The sequence below is a fragment of the Thermobia domestica genome, chromosome 14 (genome assembly GCF_964235325.1).
Source record: "Thermobia domestica chromosome 14, izTheDome1.hap1.1, whole genome shotgun sequence".
Taxonomy (NCBI): Eukaryota; Metazoa; Arthropoda; class Insecta; order Zygentoma; family Lepismatidae; genus Thermobia; species Thermobia domestica.
Window position 1 is genome coordinate 12,873,603 of NC_137467.1, and position 14,389 is coordinate 12,887,991.

Below are 14,389 nucleotides of genomic sequence, written 5' to 3' on the forward strand. Positions count from 1 at the left end.
CACTGCGAAAGTAACAGTTTGATCCCATTTTCTAAACGATTAAAGAAACCGCATACAAGGAAGAACTCGCTTTGTCCATGCTTTACAACCGCTTTCCTGAAAAATTTACGAAATGTGACTTACCGTGTTTTTTCCCCTGTACCTTCATATTAAAATGTACCCTACACTACCTGTTAGTACATGAGGCTATTACTTACTCATCGCGATCCTGATTCTGTTGATTTTCTGCAGGCATTTGGGTCTGATTTGGTCGACATGTTGACTCCGGTGGGCACTCACAATTAGGGTCCATTATTCTCTGTTGTACAGCTGTCACTAGTCAACTGGGGAAGTGTCATAAAGGTATTCCACCCAGTCTTTTGCTCTGAAAAAGAGGAGGGGAACATGATAGAAGGCATCTTTCACACTGTAAAAACTAATACTGTAGAGAAACTACGGAGATTGCTTATGTATTTGCACAGTAATTTAATGTCGTTTAGACCTTGATATCGGCTCCTTACTTCCAACCTTCTGTTGGTCCTGCTAAGGATACTGTTATGATCCCAAATTCACACAGTAGTAATATTCTCCATTATACCAGCTTTGTCTATTATCAGGGTTTGCCCAAGCGGGCCCAGCCCGAAAAAACCCAGCGGGTTTTTTCGGGTTGAACCCACCTCAAAAAACCCACCTGGGTTTTTGACCTTTCTGTTAGTATATTATTGGTACAACTAAGGTGATCACATTGAAAGTTATTTTTATCAGATTTTGAACTTTCTTTGGGCGAATTATATGCTTTCATGTTAAGGTAGTCAACAACATTCAACATAAGACCTTTATAAAGTTCTAAATGCACTGAATGAATGAATTAATATATATATATATATATATATATATATATATATATATATATATAGCTTGAAATAATTATAGAACAAATTAATGTGTGGATTATGCTTATAGCCTATTTGAAGTAAAATAAGCAATTTTTTATTTTAGAAAATACTTCCCGTGAATAGTTTGCTTCCTGACTCGGCGACGCCGAGGGACGCTATCCCTCATACGTTGACAGGTTTAAGATCATAGGTGCCAGTACTAACAGTAAATATGTAAATATATTAGTAAAACTATTAGTATTATTTCTTACCTTACACGGTAACAAAAGTATTCAGTAAAATTTGGTTTTCCAACAACAGTTCAGTTCAGTCATTTGTTGCTATCCTTCATATAATCATTCTGTAGAATCAATACCAGCAATAGCGTAAAAATTCTTGTCAAAATTAAGATGCCTGATGCTCGGAGCTCCCAAGACTACGTAACGCTTACTATTTTAACTGCTGAATTCAAACTTCAGTATTAATGGAAGTTTCGATGTACATCAAAGAAAGCTGCATTTTCAAGGAAAACCCGTCGTGAAAGAAGTGTTCGGGAAATTCCCGCAATTGAACCCACAAGGCATCGGAAGTAAATACTTCAACAATAAAACTATTTATTTTACGCTGGAAGATATTTAATTTCATTTAAGATATTCTGAAACATTTACTTTATAAAATATGAATTATACCGCCTATCTTTGTTAATTGTTTTAAATTATTCGCTTAACTTAAAACCACGAATTATTACTTTTTTTTTTTTTTTTTTTTTTTTTTTTTTGCCCTAAAATTATGATCACGAATATATTCGTGCAAAGAAAAAGGATCTGAATATAAATTTAAACGGCGATTCCTTATGTTCGCCATACGCAGCTAAGTATATGAGTGTCCGCTATGTGGGTAAGATCAAGGGCGCCGATTTCTCTGTAAATTTGGGGCTGGGCATTCAGACGCAGAAGGTATATATGAGGATGTTAAGACAAATTGAATTCAAATTATGCCAAATATTGTATATTCATAAATACACTAGGGGAACACATGAGCTGGGGTGAGCCAGGGCCCCAGGATCGGTGCCCTTGGGTAAGATTCATTTAACTATTTTCCGCTAATATTTTGCATTGAAGGCCAATGCTTATTGACTAAATGACGGAACTAAACTAGCATATCTACATTGTACTGAGTAATTATTTGTCTTTGCAATAATGGTACTTTATTTCTAAAAGAATACAAAAATTCGTAGTAGATTGAATGGAATATCTACTTATACTGTACTCATTTTCTCCACTGTTTCGTTTTCTCAAGATGCTAGTGTAATTTGGTAATGTTTATTGGGAAACGCAAATATTCGAGATTTTAATATTTCTTGCGGGAAAATTTAAATCTCAATTTTGATCAGCTTGTAGTTCAAATAAATTGAACGAACTGAATAAAACATTCTAAAAGATTCGTTGTCGCTTCATGTATACAAAAAGTTTTCAAAAAAGTAAAATGAACAAGATGCATCTGCTTTTATTACGAACGAATATACTAGTGTTTTTAAAATTGGTGATTTTCAAGTGCCTAATTCGGGTCTAAATTTTAGACAGCTTTAGTAATGTTTGCTTCCATGTACCTCTACTTTCAACGTACAAAACAATAAAAAAATATAAAATTTGGAACGAGTTTTGCGAAGAAAATTATAAGTTAAGCGGTTAATTTTCAAGAATGAACCGTCTTGCAACAAGTGCTCGAGAAATTCCCGTAATTGAACGCACAAAGCACCCAAAGTGAACTTCAACAATAAAACCATTTATTTTACATTGAAAAATATTTATTTCATATAATACATTTTTATGAATTATGTCACAGGCTCCTGGGATTACTCATTCTACATTTGTCCGTTTGCCTACCTGTACCACACAGTGTTCAACTTTTGGTCAATTAAATTTCAGGATATAAACTGGAGACACTCTAAATTTTCTGAATAGATTTTTTCGGCATACCAACGTAAAATTACAAAATGGTGGCCTTTCTTTTTTATTTATTTATTTATTTTTTATTTTTTCAAAATAGCGGATATCCACGCTACAAAGGGCAGTTTTCGGTCTTTCAAGTTAAAATTTTCAAAGTAGAAGCATGAGATATTAAATTAGCTGTATATATTTTGGCGGCATAAAATTTTAAAATGGTGGCCATTATTTAAAATAGCGGGTATCCATGCTACAGGGTGCAATTTTCGGACTTTTTAAGTTGAAATTTTGAGAGTAGAAGCACAAGACATTCTAAATTTGCTGTATAGATTTTTTCGGCTATCCAATATAAAATTTCAAAATAGCGGCCATTTTTTTCAAAACAGCAGTGAATTGAAAATTGTTTCAAGTTGTGACAATGACAGTCTTGAAATGTAAATCATATTTTAACATTTTTACCCCAAAGAGATTGAAATATTTCGAAAAAACCCAGTTAAACCCGAAAAAAACCAATTAAACCCGAAAATACCCGAAAAAACCCACATGGGCCCAGGTGGGTTGGGTTTTTTCAAAAATACCCGGGATTTTTCAAACCCTGTCTATTATATACTATATTTAAATATAAACTAATAGCTGAACAAAGCAAACCAATTTAATATTATAAAACAGCAAGGTTTTAGAAAACATGTCCCACTCCAGGTCCACCATTCAGAGGTCAAGTTAGAATTACGACAAAGTAAACTATTTCAAACTATTAACTAACCAAAATATCACTTGCATAAAAGGATTTCATCCAATAATATACATTATAAAATAACAGTGGAGGGCAAAGCTCCCCACATCTCCAAACGTATATTGTTATTAGAAGAAATCCTTCAATGCACGTGGAATTTTGGTTAATTTTTAATTTCGAATAATTTATTCTGTCGTAACTTACCAAACTTGCCCCTCCCCCCCCCCCCCGCAAAAAAAAGTACATCAGTAACATCAGACGATGCAAAACAATATACCCATTACGAACAAATGAATTTCAAACACCGCCACACTGTATGCCAAAATAATAAAGAAGTAAGCTCATAAAACTCAAAACACACATGAATCAAGAAACAGAACACCAAAAGGAATTATACGCAGAACACACGAGGTGTAAAGCAATACATTGCTACATATAAATACTTCGACAGATTTACACAATACAATCACATACTACGTTTACCGGCAATGAACAATTCAACATCGGCTCTGAATACGAAAACGAAACTGAATGGAATTTCGAAGAAAGGAAAAAAAAAGCAAATTAAATAAAATTTACGAACGAAAATAAAAGAAATAACAGAGAAATTTCATGTATCTAAAAGTATAATTAATTAAAACATTATTATTACTTTATGTACAAAACAATAGACCTACATATGACTAGTGTGGTTAAATAAACAAACATTATAACAAATCGTTTTCATTCATTGTGTTTTAACGCTAAAGTAAATAGAATCCTGGCTGGTGTAGCCAATTATAACAATACCATCTCAGGGTATTGAAAAAAAAAAAATATCAAGGTTATATTAGACTTAATGTTTAGGTTGTATTAGTTTTAGAAAAGAAAACTGAAGTTACTATCTATCATCAGAAGATTTCCAAATTCTTGCTTTGTGGCCAACCAAGAATAAAAGAAGAGTCAATATTATTCAGCTTAACTGATACATTATTTAAAAAAAAACGAGCAATTAGAATTGCATAAATTCAAGTTTATAGATTATATTTGAAATCATAGAGTTAAATTTTTCGTGATTAGTTTATTCGTGCCATTTGTTAACATTTACATTATAACAGATTAAAAAAAAAATAATTTATTATTAAACATTTGCCACCATCGTGGTATCTCCAAGATACTTTATCAACATTTTTATGAAATGATGTTGCAATAGTGCTTTAACATATCTAGATTCTCAAACATATTCCATTAGTACATATAGAACTCATTATCACTCAAAGAATTGACGATCCATCCCTACTAATTGGGCGTTCATTGCTTATAATGTTCCTGTCGTTCATCAAACAACATGCAAATTATGCAGCCATAGGCAATATCATCGCTACTACAACTTCATTTTCAATAAAAAAAATAAATAAATAAAATAAAAAAAAAATGAGAAGCATCATGTATTACTTTACGTTAGCCTATACATCCTTCGCATAATACATTTAATATGAAAGCACTACTATTAATGAAAATGATATATTTACAAATGTCTAGCGAGAACGAAAAAAAAAAAAAAATGAAATCTACATATATTCGACAGGGTCCAATTACTGAAACGCCTTTTAAAGAATTATTATCATTTTTAACTTACTATCTTTGCTTACAACTAATTAAACTTAGAGGGATGGATACGCATAAGGAATCATATTCTACTTGAGAGTAGCAAGTTGAAAAACATTCCAACGTTATTGGTTTCCGATGAGGCAAATATATAAGTAGGCACGAACATTTAATTTCGTACCGCAATCATGGCATGTTCAAAGTAAACATATGCCCAAACTAAAAGAAAATAACAACACATGGCACGAAGTGGTCTCCTTTCATCATGATATGACATCAACTTCGGAGGACACGTTATATTCGATTTTCCCTAACCTATAAAACTAAATATAGGGTGCAACGCAACATGACAAGAAACACTAAAGAAGATTTTAAACTACTAATGTATTACGAGATGCTATGAAATGGCACATAAGTACAATTTTACCGACATTACGCGAATTGAATATATATAGAAATGTATCACAAGGTAGTATCACAGAGCACACGACAAAATATGGCAAGCACGTATACAAAATACATCACAACCTAATATCAATAGGGGCACACGACAAGATATAGGAAAACACGTTCAAATCACAATTATTACCGGCTCTACATATACTAAATGGAAATTTTACCTAATCTACACGCAAGTATTACAAATATGACTAGAAGGACACATTGGAAAACACGTTCAAATCACAATTATTGCCGGCTCTACATATACTAAATGGAAATTTTACCTAACCTACACGCATGTATACAAATATGACTAGAAGGACACATTAATATATTAAGGCACTCTCAGAGAAATTCTATCCTAACGTTTACAATTGACATACATTACGGAGCAATATTAGATCAAATGAAATGGATTACGAAACACTTAAATTCTCAGATACGAAATACTCATAGGTGCGTTCATAGTAAAGGTTTTCCTGACAAAATAGCATATATCACATTGCGACATATAAAAAAAAAAAGGCACATATTAAATTTAGAAGCACGGATAAAGAAATCAAATCTCCTAACCTAACCTACGTAAATATTATGGTCATACATTTACAATTTAGATCTAACCTAACCTACAACAAATGTTTCGCAAAGTAAACGCCATCATAGGACATAATTCAGCAATATGTTTAGCATAACCCTACCTAACCTAAACATTTAAAATTTCAAGGTACATTGCTATCGAAAGGTGTGTCCAAAGTAAAGTATCACCCTAATATCAACATACACATTTTCAAATTCACATAGAGACACACATAAGATTTAATAATTCGATTATACATGCTTATGGCATGCAATTTATGTATATGAGTGGACGATGACGATTGATAAGTTCAGAGACGCGTAAAGCCCTTTAATTTAGTTACACATACTAATTCGTAAAGATGCCATTTGTTGAACTTTTCTATACTGTTTATAAAAATAAGAAATTGATGTTACCCGGATTGGTCAGAGTCCCTGTTTAATCCTCAGGTTCGGCTAGACTATCCAACCTGTTTAAGTGAAGAGTTGACACTAATATCCCCGGATTGTTGGCTCCACATACTACCATAGTAGGATGTCGTTCCACAAATCGACGAGATTAATCTCAACCATTTATACCTCCTGACCCATCATTTTAGATTCCTAATGATGGCGGTGGTAACACTCGATGGTCTTTGTCCGAAAAAAAGTTTTACTGAATTTTGACTTCGATCAGACTCCTCAGTATCTATTTCCTCCAAATAATATCCCAGGTTATCCTAAATCATAATTTTAACTAGGTTGCAGGTCGAATTTGCACTTTTAGTTGCGAAATTTCTAAGTTTTTAAGGAGCTGATCTAGACCATCGTTCTTATATACTGAAAAACTACCAATTCACTGCGTCATCATACACTCGTAGCCAGGCCTCGATAAACGCGGTTTCTACTATTTTATCTTTGACTATAATTAGCACAATTTTACCACAAATACATATCGATACAAGAACCTAACCGTAAAAATCATGAATCTCTATATCTATTTTTAATATCTAACTTACCGAAAATACTATTTGATAATTTATAAAGAGTCGTTAATTTCTTCAGGCACTTGTTTATTTTTCACTATAGCAACGAGAGAATTATGATTACTCCTAAACCGCCATATTTGAAACTGTTAGTTTCACGTATAGCGATTCGAACGCCCTCTTGCGGCAATAACCAGAAAATCCGCCATGACATAAACAACAGCCTAAGCACAAGCAACACAGTGGGTAAATATTTTAAGTGAAAATTTAGTATTACTTGGTTTTATTTATGTTAATTGTTCTAAGAATACTATATAGACTGTAAAGAAATGGTTACATAGTTTGAAGTGAATCGGTAAGAACTATGTTTTTTTTTTTTTTTTTTTTTTTTTTAATAACAAAAATATACTCGAAATTTTAGATTAAATTTCCGGATGTGCTTACGTGCGTATCTCATATCAAGATTGAGTGCATGTATTCTTTTGTGCCATTCCTTATACTAATAATACAAAGCGCATTAACATTAAATTAGTATAAAATTACATATAACAAAACTGGGCACAGTAACACTATACGGGAACCAACTTCGACTTCAACCGGTAAGTATTACAATACGGACCCAATGTAAACAGCCGTTAATCGGTCTGTTACAACATGGTAGTGGACATGTTCAAAGATTGAAGTTAAGTGTTCTTAGTTGCGGTAATAATATATTTTAAAGATGAAAAAAGTCGAAAAACTGGAAGAAAAGATCACAGAAAAGAATAAGGAACGAAAAGGTACTACGTAAAATATATATCATTAGTTTTATAAAGGGGGACCTGTGTTCTAGAACCTTCCCTTATAAAACTAATATCTTGTGACAGTTTCGATAACTAAGCACTTGGCCTCATCAGACACTATGGTTTACATTACTCCTTATTACTTCCTTACCCTAAAGGAGAGGAAGAAGACCTGCGAATAATGGAGAAAAAAGGAAGTAATCTATAGAATCCATTGCAGTAAGTATAATATGTGCTATGTTGGGGAAACAGGAAAGAAATTAAAGGAGCAAATTAAACAACATAAGGTTAAAAAAGGAAAGAAATGCAGTCTACAAACAATTAAGGGACAGGGACATAGCGTTAATTGGAATGAGATAAAAGTACTACGCCAAAAAGACAAAGATGATCAGGAAATGGAAACAGGCAAGATTTATTGAAAGCAAAAGTGATAATGTGATGAACTAGAACTTGGGAATTAAAATTAATGTAAACAGTGAAATAAGTCATTAGGAAACATTAAGAGACCAAAAAAAAAGTGTTATACTTGTTATTATTATTATAGTTATGTTACGTAAATTGGTGAGTTCTTCGTTACTGTATACAGTCTGAGCGGAGGGGGGGGGGAGGGAAGGAAGGAATTTAGCAGGTACCTGTTTTGGTTCTGCAACGTAACTGGCTCTCAGTTATCCAATCAGATTACAGGAAGACTTTAGCTGTCTCTTAGTATTTAATCTTCTATTAATTCTTATGTAAGCCATAAAGCTCAAGCAGAAGTCAAATTGCCCACGCTCTGAATTGTACCTTCTTCTATCGTTTATTTCTTCTTCAAGACAGCCCCACATAATGCAAGCTATTTGGGTACCTGTCATAATCTATTATTTTGTGGGGTATTATTTAGTGTCTCCCCCAATCACTTGGTAGAAATTTGACTCACTTCGTAGTGATTGCGATTCGTTATTTGTAACTGTGATGTAGTCATTGGTGATTTGTTATATCCTAGTATTGATTAGGTTAGGCTCCGGAGCCATAGATGGATTTGGGGGAGATATTAATGCGAAAATCTACGTGTTTTCACCAGGGTTGGCTGGTCTAACCCCCCTCCCCCCCCCAAAAAAAAAAAAAAAAAACGAAAAATGCTTTAAATTGTATGAACTTCATGGTGACGTTTCCACATCATATACATCTGCATTAGTTTTATCTCCTTTTCACCTTTTAATCAAGGCGTCCCATGTTTAATTCTCGGTCGAACCACAACCCTTCTTTCAAGTGTAAACCAAGTAGCGGTTCGGATGTCACTTCAAGCGAAAGTCTTCTTACCTCGGTATTACATAAGGATGTTAAACCTAAACACACGAAACGAAACCAAATTGTATGCTCGAATGGGCATGTTTTATAAAGAAGCCACGATTGCATAAATATATTCATAGAAATTAGCAAAATTTATTGACTGCCTATGTAGCTTCCAACATTAGCTTGGATTGGACTTTCAGTTTTAATTTAATTGAATGATACCTACATAATCTAGTTTGATACCTCAGCTTTAGCGTACTGATAATGATACGTTGACCATTGCTTTGCATTTACACAGGATTTTCTCAATGGCTAAGGCGGAAGTTTCCCGATTTATATATAATTCTGTATAACGGTATCATTTGTGCAACTGTTTATCTTTTTGTCCTTCTGAAATGGCTCTTGACAATTATATTAACAAGTATGTAAAGATGAGTACAACGTATTTTTATCAGGAGTCCTTCGTGAGTGAGTCGGCAGGCTCATCGCATTTGTGGCCAATTAGTCCCCGTTTTGAGTCCAAATAGAGAATAATTTCTTTCAAATGTAAGCCGAGAAGCGGTTTGGACTCCGCTTTACGCTTATGTGACCCCTTTCAGCACAACCTCGTTGCTGCATAATAACACCAAGGCGAAACAAACTTATTTCTGTCCATATGTAACATAAATACATAGAGCAAATTATTTAAACAAAACAAAAAGAAAAAAAAAAAAAGGTTTATACAAAAAACCTGTTTTTCGTTTTTTTCAATAAAAACCATGGTTTTTGCCAACCCTGGTTTTCACTACCTTAATATATGTGCATACCCACCGTCATTGACGCACCTGGTACCTTCGCACGGAATCACCAGCTTCCCCTGAGCTAACTCGGTTAAACAGCATTGGTGCTTTCTATTGGCTACCTAGGCCTAGCACAGGTTGGTTTGCGTTTTGCACAATCTTTTTTGGCATTTGTCCTGGTGGTGTGTTTATAAGCAAATCGTGAGAGAGTTGTTAACTTTTCAACAATTACTTCTAGTGGCTCTGTTGAACTTAATCTATGCTTAAAGAGGTATTGTCATATCATCCAGTCCAAACCTTTTGGAGGACAACAACGAAATTAATTAAATAATTTTTTGAGTGATGTGCCTAAACTTGACCTGCACGAATTTTACTATGTTAGTGCTACGATAAAATACATAGCACTGTGACAGGTATATGCTTGAGAATAGACTAGCACTATTTGGATTTACTCGAGCAGACGGTTCTACCAAACAGAAAATTTATAGGCAAAATAAGATATGAAATATTTATCATGAAGAAACGAGAGTATGAATATAAGTAATTAATTACTGTCAATAACAGCATATTGAAATGAATCTGAGTGACAGTGACAGTATTGTGTGTTTGATTTTCCACTATCCTAGTTTATGCGTATACCCCCGTCGCTGACGCGACTGCTCCCTACGGACGCACTTCCTCGCTATCGCTTGGCCTGCGCTCCTGCCCTGTCTGTTAAATAGTTTTCGTGTTTTTAGTGGTCAACTAGCACAAGCTGGTTCGTGTTTTATGCACTATATCCTGAAAAGGTAAGAAAAATGTCAAACTTTGGTATTCATATTGATATAGAACCGTCTGCACGAGTAATGCCCACTGTTTTTGTAGTGTAACCTTTCTAAGCGACAAAGTTTTCCAGTAGTTTTGTATATACCTATTTTGAATTAATAGCTACCTCAGTGCAGTAATTATTTTCTTGTACTTCCAAACTGACAAAGCTACTAGATACACGGTATCAACAGATGAATACATTTTATACCTACCTTTATCCGGAAAACACAACAGTTTAAGTTTGGACTAAATATCATTACGTGCATTTAAATTAAGATACCACTTTAGCACATCTGGATCAAAATATACGAAATAATTTTGAATTCCTCCAGTATAAACACAATCGTTGTTTTGTTCACTGTGCATCACTGTCTTTCATTTCTCGCTTCTCTTAATAAATAACTGTGCAAAACATCTTTTTGAATCATAGAACGCTGAAAGTTGGGAGTCGGATATCCCGGTGCAGCATTTTACTTGAAACATAGAGGGGCTCACATGCATCAGATTTCCCGAAATTTGCGAATTGTAAAAAGTAAAATAAGCAATTATAAATGCTATTTCGATTATCGAAGGCTACAACGGAAAATTTACATATGCGTTTTATGTTTGCTTTGCGCTCCACAAATTTTGCATAGTTTTGTACGGAATGAGGTTCCATATTGTGTTTTCGTGATTCTTTGCTCACATGGAACTAATTTTGCTGCTGACGCTTACTGGTTGCATCACTGCTTGTGATTATGCCGCCATTTTAAGGGTCATGTATAATGCCTATGGTTCTATGTTGTTTCCGGACAATTATGCAATATTCCAGTGTTGGGCTAGTTTTAGACGGAAGCATTTATCATAGAATTTATCATAGCAGATTGCTGCCAAAAATCTCGTATAATATTCTATGGCATCAAAAGTATATAGTGCTTTTACACGGTACAATTTGATAAACATCTTGTCGTGACATACCAAACAAATCACTGGAGAAGAGCGCAATTATGACTCCCAAATAAAGCGTGAGGTATCTAAAGCTATAGTGGTTGTAACAACAGTTCTCGCCAGTTATATTAAAAAAACGAAAACAACAAAGAAGTATGTGGGCAAAGAGCATCCCTACTCCAACTCATTTTTCTTTACTATTCAATTTCCCACACACAACAAAGAGCATGGATATTTGGCACAAAATCTTTTGCTTCCTTTTAACACATCACGGGGGCGCTGCAATCGGACCAGAAATGTTGGGGGAAATGCTACGAAATAGAGCAGGTTCTATCGACAAGAAATGCCATAGGATATGCCATGGCATAAAAAATGCTATAGCATTTGTCACTTTACACGGTAAGATATCGATCATATGATTTCCAATATGCTCTAAGGGTATATTGGTAATCCTCAACGAATAGATTATATTAGAAAACTAACAGAAGACGAAGAGGACGAAGAGGATGGTCCTCCACCCCGTAAACGCAAATGGTGTACTTATAAGCAATAATAATAATATTCTATTGTAATTATTTATATTTTTAAGTATATAGAAAGAAAGAAAGATGAATGAGCCATACCTTAATTATTACACACATCAAGCAGGAGGTGATTATAACGTGTATAAAGGTACAGCATATCAAGAAGGTTATGTCATTGGTAGTTTACTAGCAGGTTTATTTCGTACTGTATTTCCTTTATTAAAACAAGGTGCAAAAACTGTTGGTAAAGAGTTGATACGTACAGGAATTAATGTAGCAGGAGATGTACTAGATAATAATAGACCTATTGAAGAGTCTTTGCATGATCGATGGCAAGAAGCTAAAACAAATTTAAAAAACAAAGCTCAAAATAAATTAAATCAGGTGTTGAAAGGATCTGGAAGAAAAAGAAAGAAAGTTCATTTTAGTGGTGGTGGTGGTGGAGTGAAACGGATAAAATGATCCAAAGATATTTTTGATTGATTGATTGATTATGGAGCAAAGTGATAGTTTTTATCTCACACTTCCTAGCAATAGTTCTATGAAATATTTTCCTCAAAATACTCTTGCTTGTTATACTACTAAATTATATCAACCTATTGTACTGGAGAAGGGAGTGTGGGAAACAGCTGTTGTTGAAGTACATTATACAAGTTCATTTCAGAATGTTTCCAAATATAAAAATAATATTTATTACCGTCTCGTGAATACAAAAAACTGGAACATAACTCAAATCTTACCAGGCCACTATTATCATGTTGATGATATTCTATCTCAAATTAATCATAAAAGTGATATATTAAATCTACAATTAAAAGTCAAAGCATCAGTAAAACGAATTGAGATTAATAGAGTAATAAAAGATGAAGAGAAGCATATAGAAGTACGCCTATCTCCTGAACTAGCCAGAATATTAGGTTTTGATCATATTCAACAAGAAGATATTGCAGTTGTTCATCATGCTCGTTATCCACCTGATTTACAAAAAGCGCTACCTACACTTATGTATATTTACAGTGATATTGTAGAACCACAAATGGTGGGTGACACCATAGCTCCATTGTTACGTATTATAAATACAAATATTACAGAGCATGGTATTAATAATGTACATATTTTTGATAATCCTCATTATGTGCCAGTGCAACGTAAACAATTTGATCAAATTATTATTGATTTAAGAGATAGTATAGGTAATCCACTTCCTTTCCAATATGGCAGTGTATGTGTAAAATTACATTTTCGTAGACGTAATACGGTATTGTAAATTTTACTATGTGTGAATATTAATAGTAAGAAACGAAAATGCAGTGTGAGTGTATGAAATCAGAATTAGATTTATTTGCTGGTTTACCCACTCAAACCAGTATTATAGGTAATAAAATAGTTCCATATAAGCCTGTGGCTTCGATAGCTGATAATACACCAATAGAATTTGTAGTCCCCGGTCATGGGGATGACTATATTGACTTACCGCACACAATGTTATATGTTAAAGGTAAAATTACTAAATCAGATGGTTCTAATTTAATTTCTGCCGATAAGAAAATCGGCCCTGTAAATGATTTTCTCAATGCAATGTTCAGTGAAGTGCAATTATATTTAAATAATCAAATTATTTCCTACTCTTCACATACATATCCATATCGATCGTTTATTGAAAAACTACTAAATTATAATGCTAAAGCTAAAACAACGCATCTTCAAACATCAATGTGGTTTAAAGATACTGCAGGGCATATGGGCAGTGTGGCCGATGCTAATGTAGGATTTAAACAACGTTTTCTTCTCACTGCTTTAAGTCAGTCATTTGAATTATTGGGTTATATTCATGCTGATATTTTCAATCAGGAGAAATTTTTACTGAATGGTGTACAATTGCGTATTAAACTAATTCCAGCTAAACCTACATTTTGTTTATTGGGTGACGCAGATGCTGATGGAAAAGTTGTAATTACAGATGCAACATTGCTTGTGAAAAAGATTAATGTATCACCAGCAGTTAAAATAGCACAAAATAAAGTATTACAAAATCCTAAATTTAGAATAAAATATCCTATAACAAAAGTGCAGGTGAAGACAGAAACTCTGCCACAAGGAATTATGGATAGTACACTTCCAGATCTGTTTTCAGGCATAGTGCCTAAACGTATTATTATTGGTTTTGTTATTAATACTGCTTTCAATGGTACTTAT

At 33.7% G+C, this 14,389-nt stretch overlaps 1 protein-coding gene across 3 annotated transcripts in view; it reads right to left on the bottom strand.

The window, feature by feature from the left end:
• LOC145669529 (sodium channel and clathrin linker 1-like) overlaps nt 1-11,136 on the bottom strand; it is a 121,278-nt gene extending 110,142 nt beyond the window's left edge. For 2 of the 3 annotated variants that reach the window (XR_014128211.1, XM_081737710.1), the window contains exons 1-2: nt 10,955-11,135; nt 198-364 (exon numbers count right to left, since the gene is read on the bottom strand). Coding sequence is in view for 1 of the 3 variants with exons in the window: in XM_081737710.1 (XP_081593836.1) it covers nt 198-292 (95 nt within the window). In the remaining 2 variants the exon portion in view is untranslated. Of the gene's footprint in view, nt 1-197; nt 365-10,954 lie in introns of all 3 variants that reach the window. The other variant, XR_014128210.1, reaches the window with a different exon arrangement.
• Nucleotides 11,137-14,389: the final 3,253 nt, after the last annotated feature.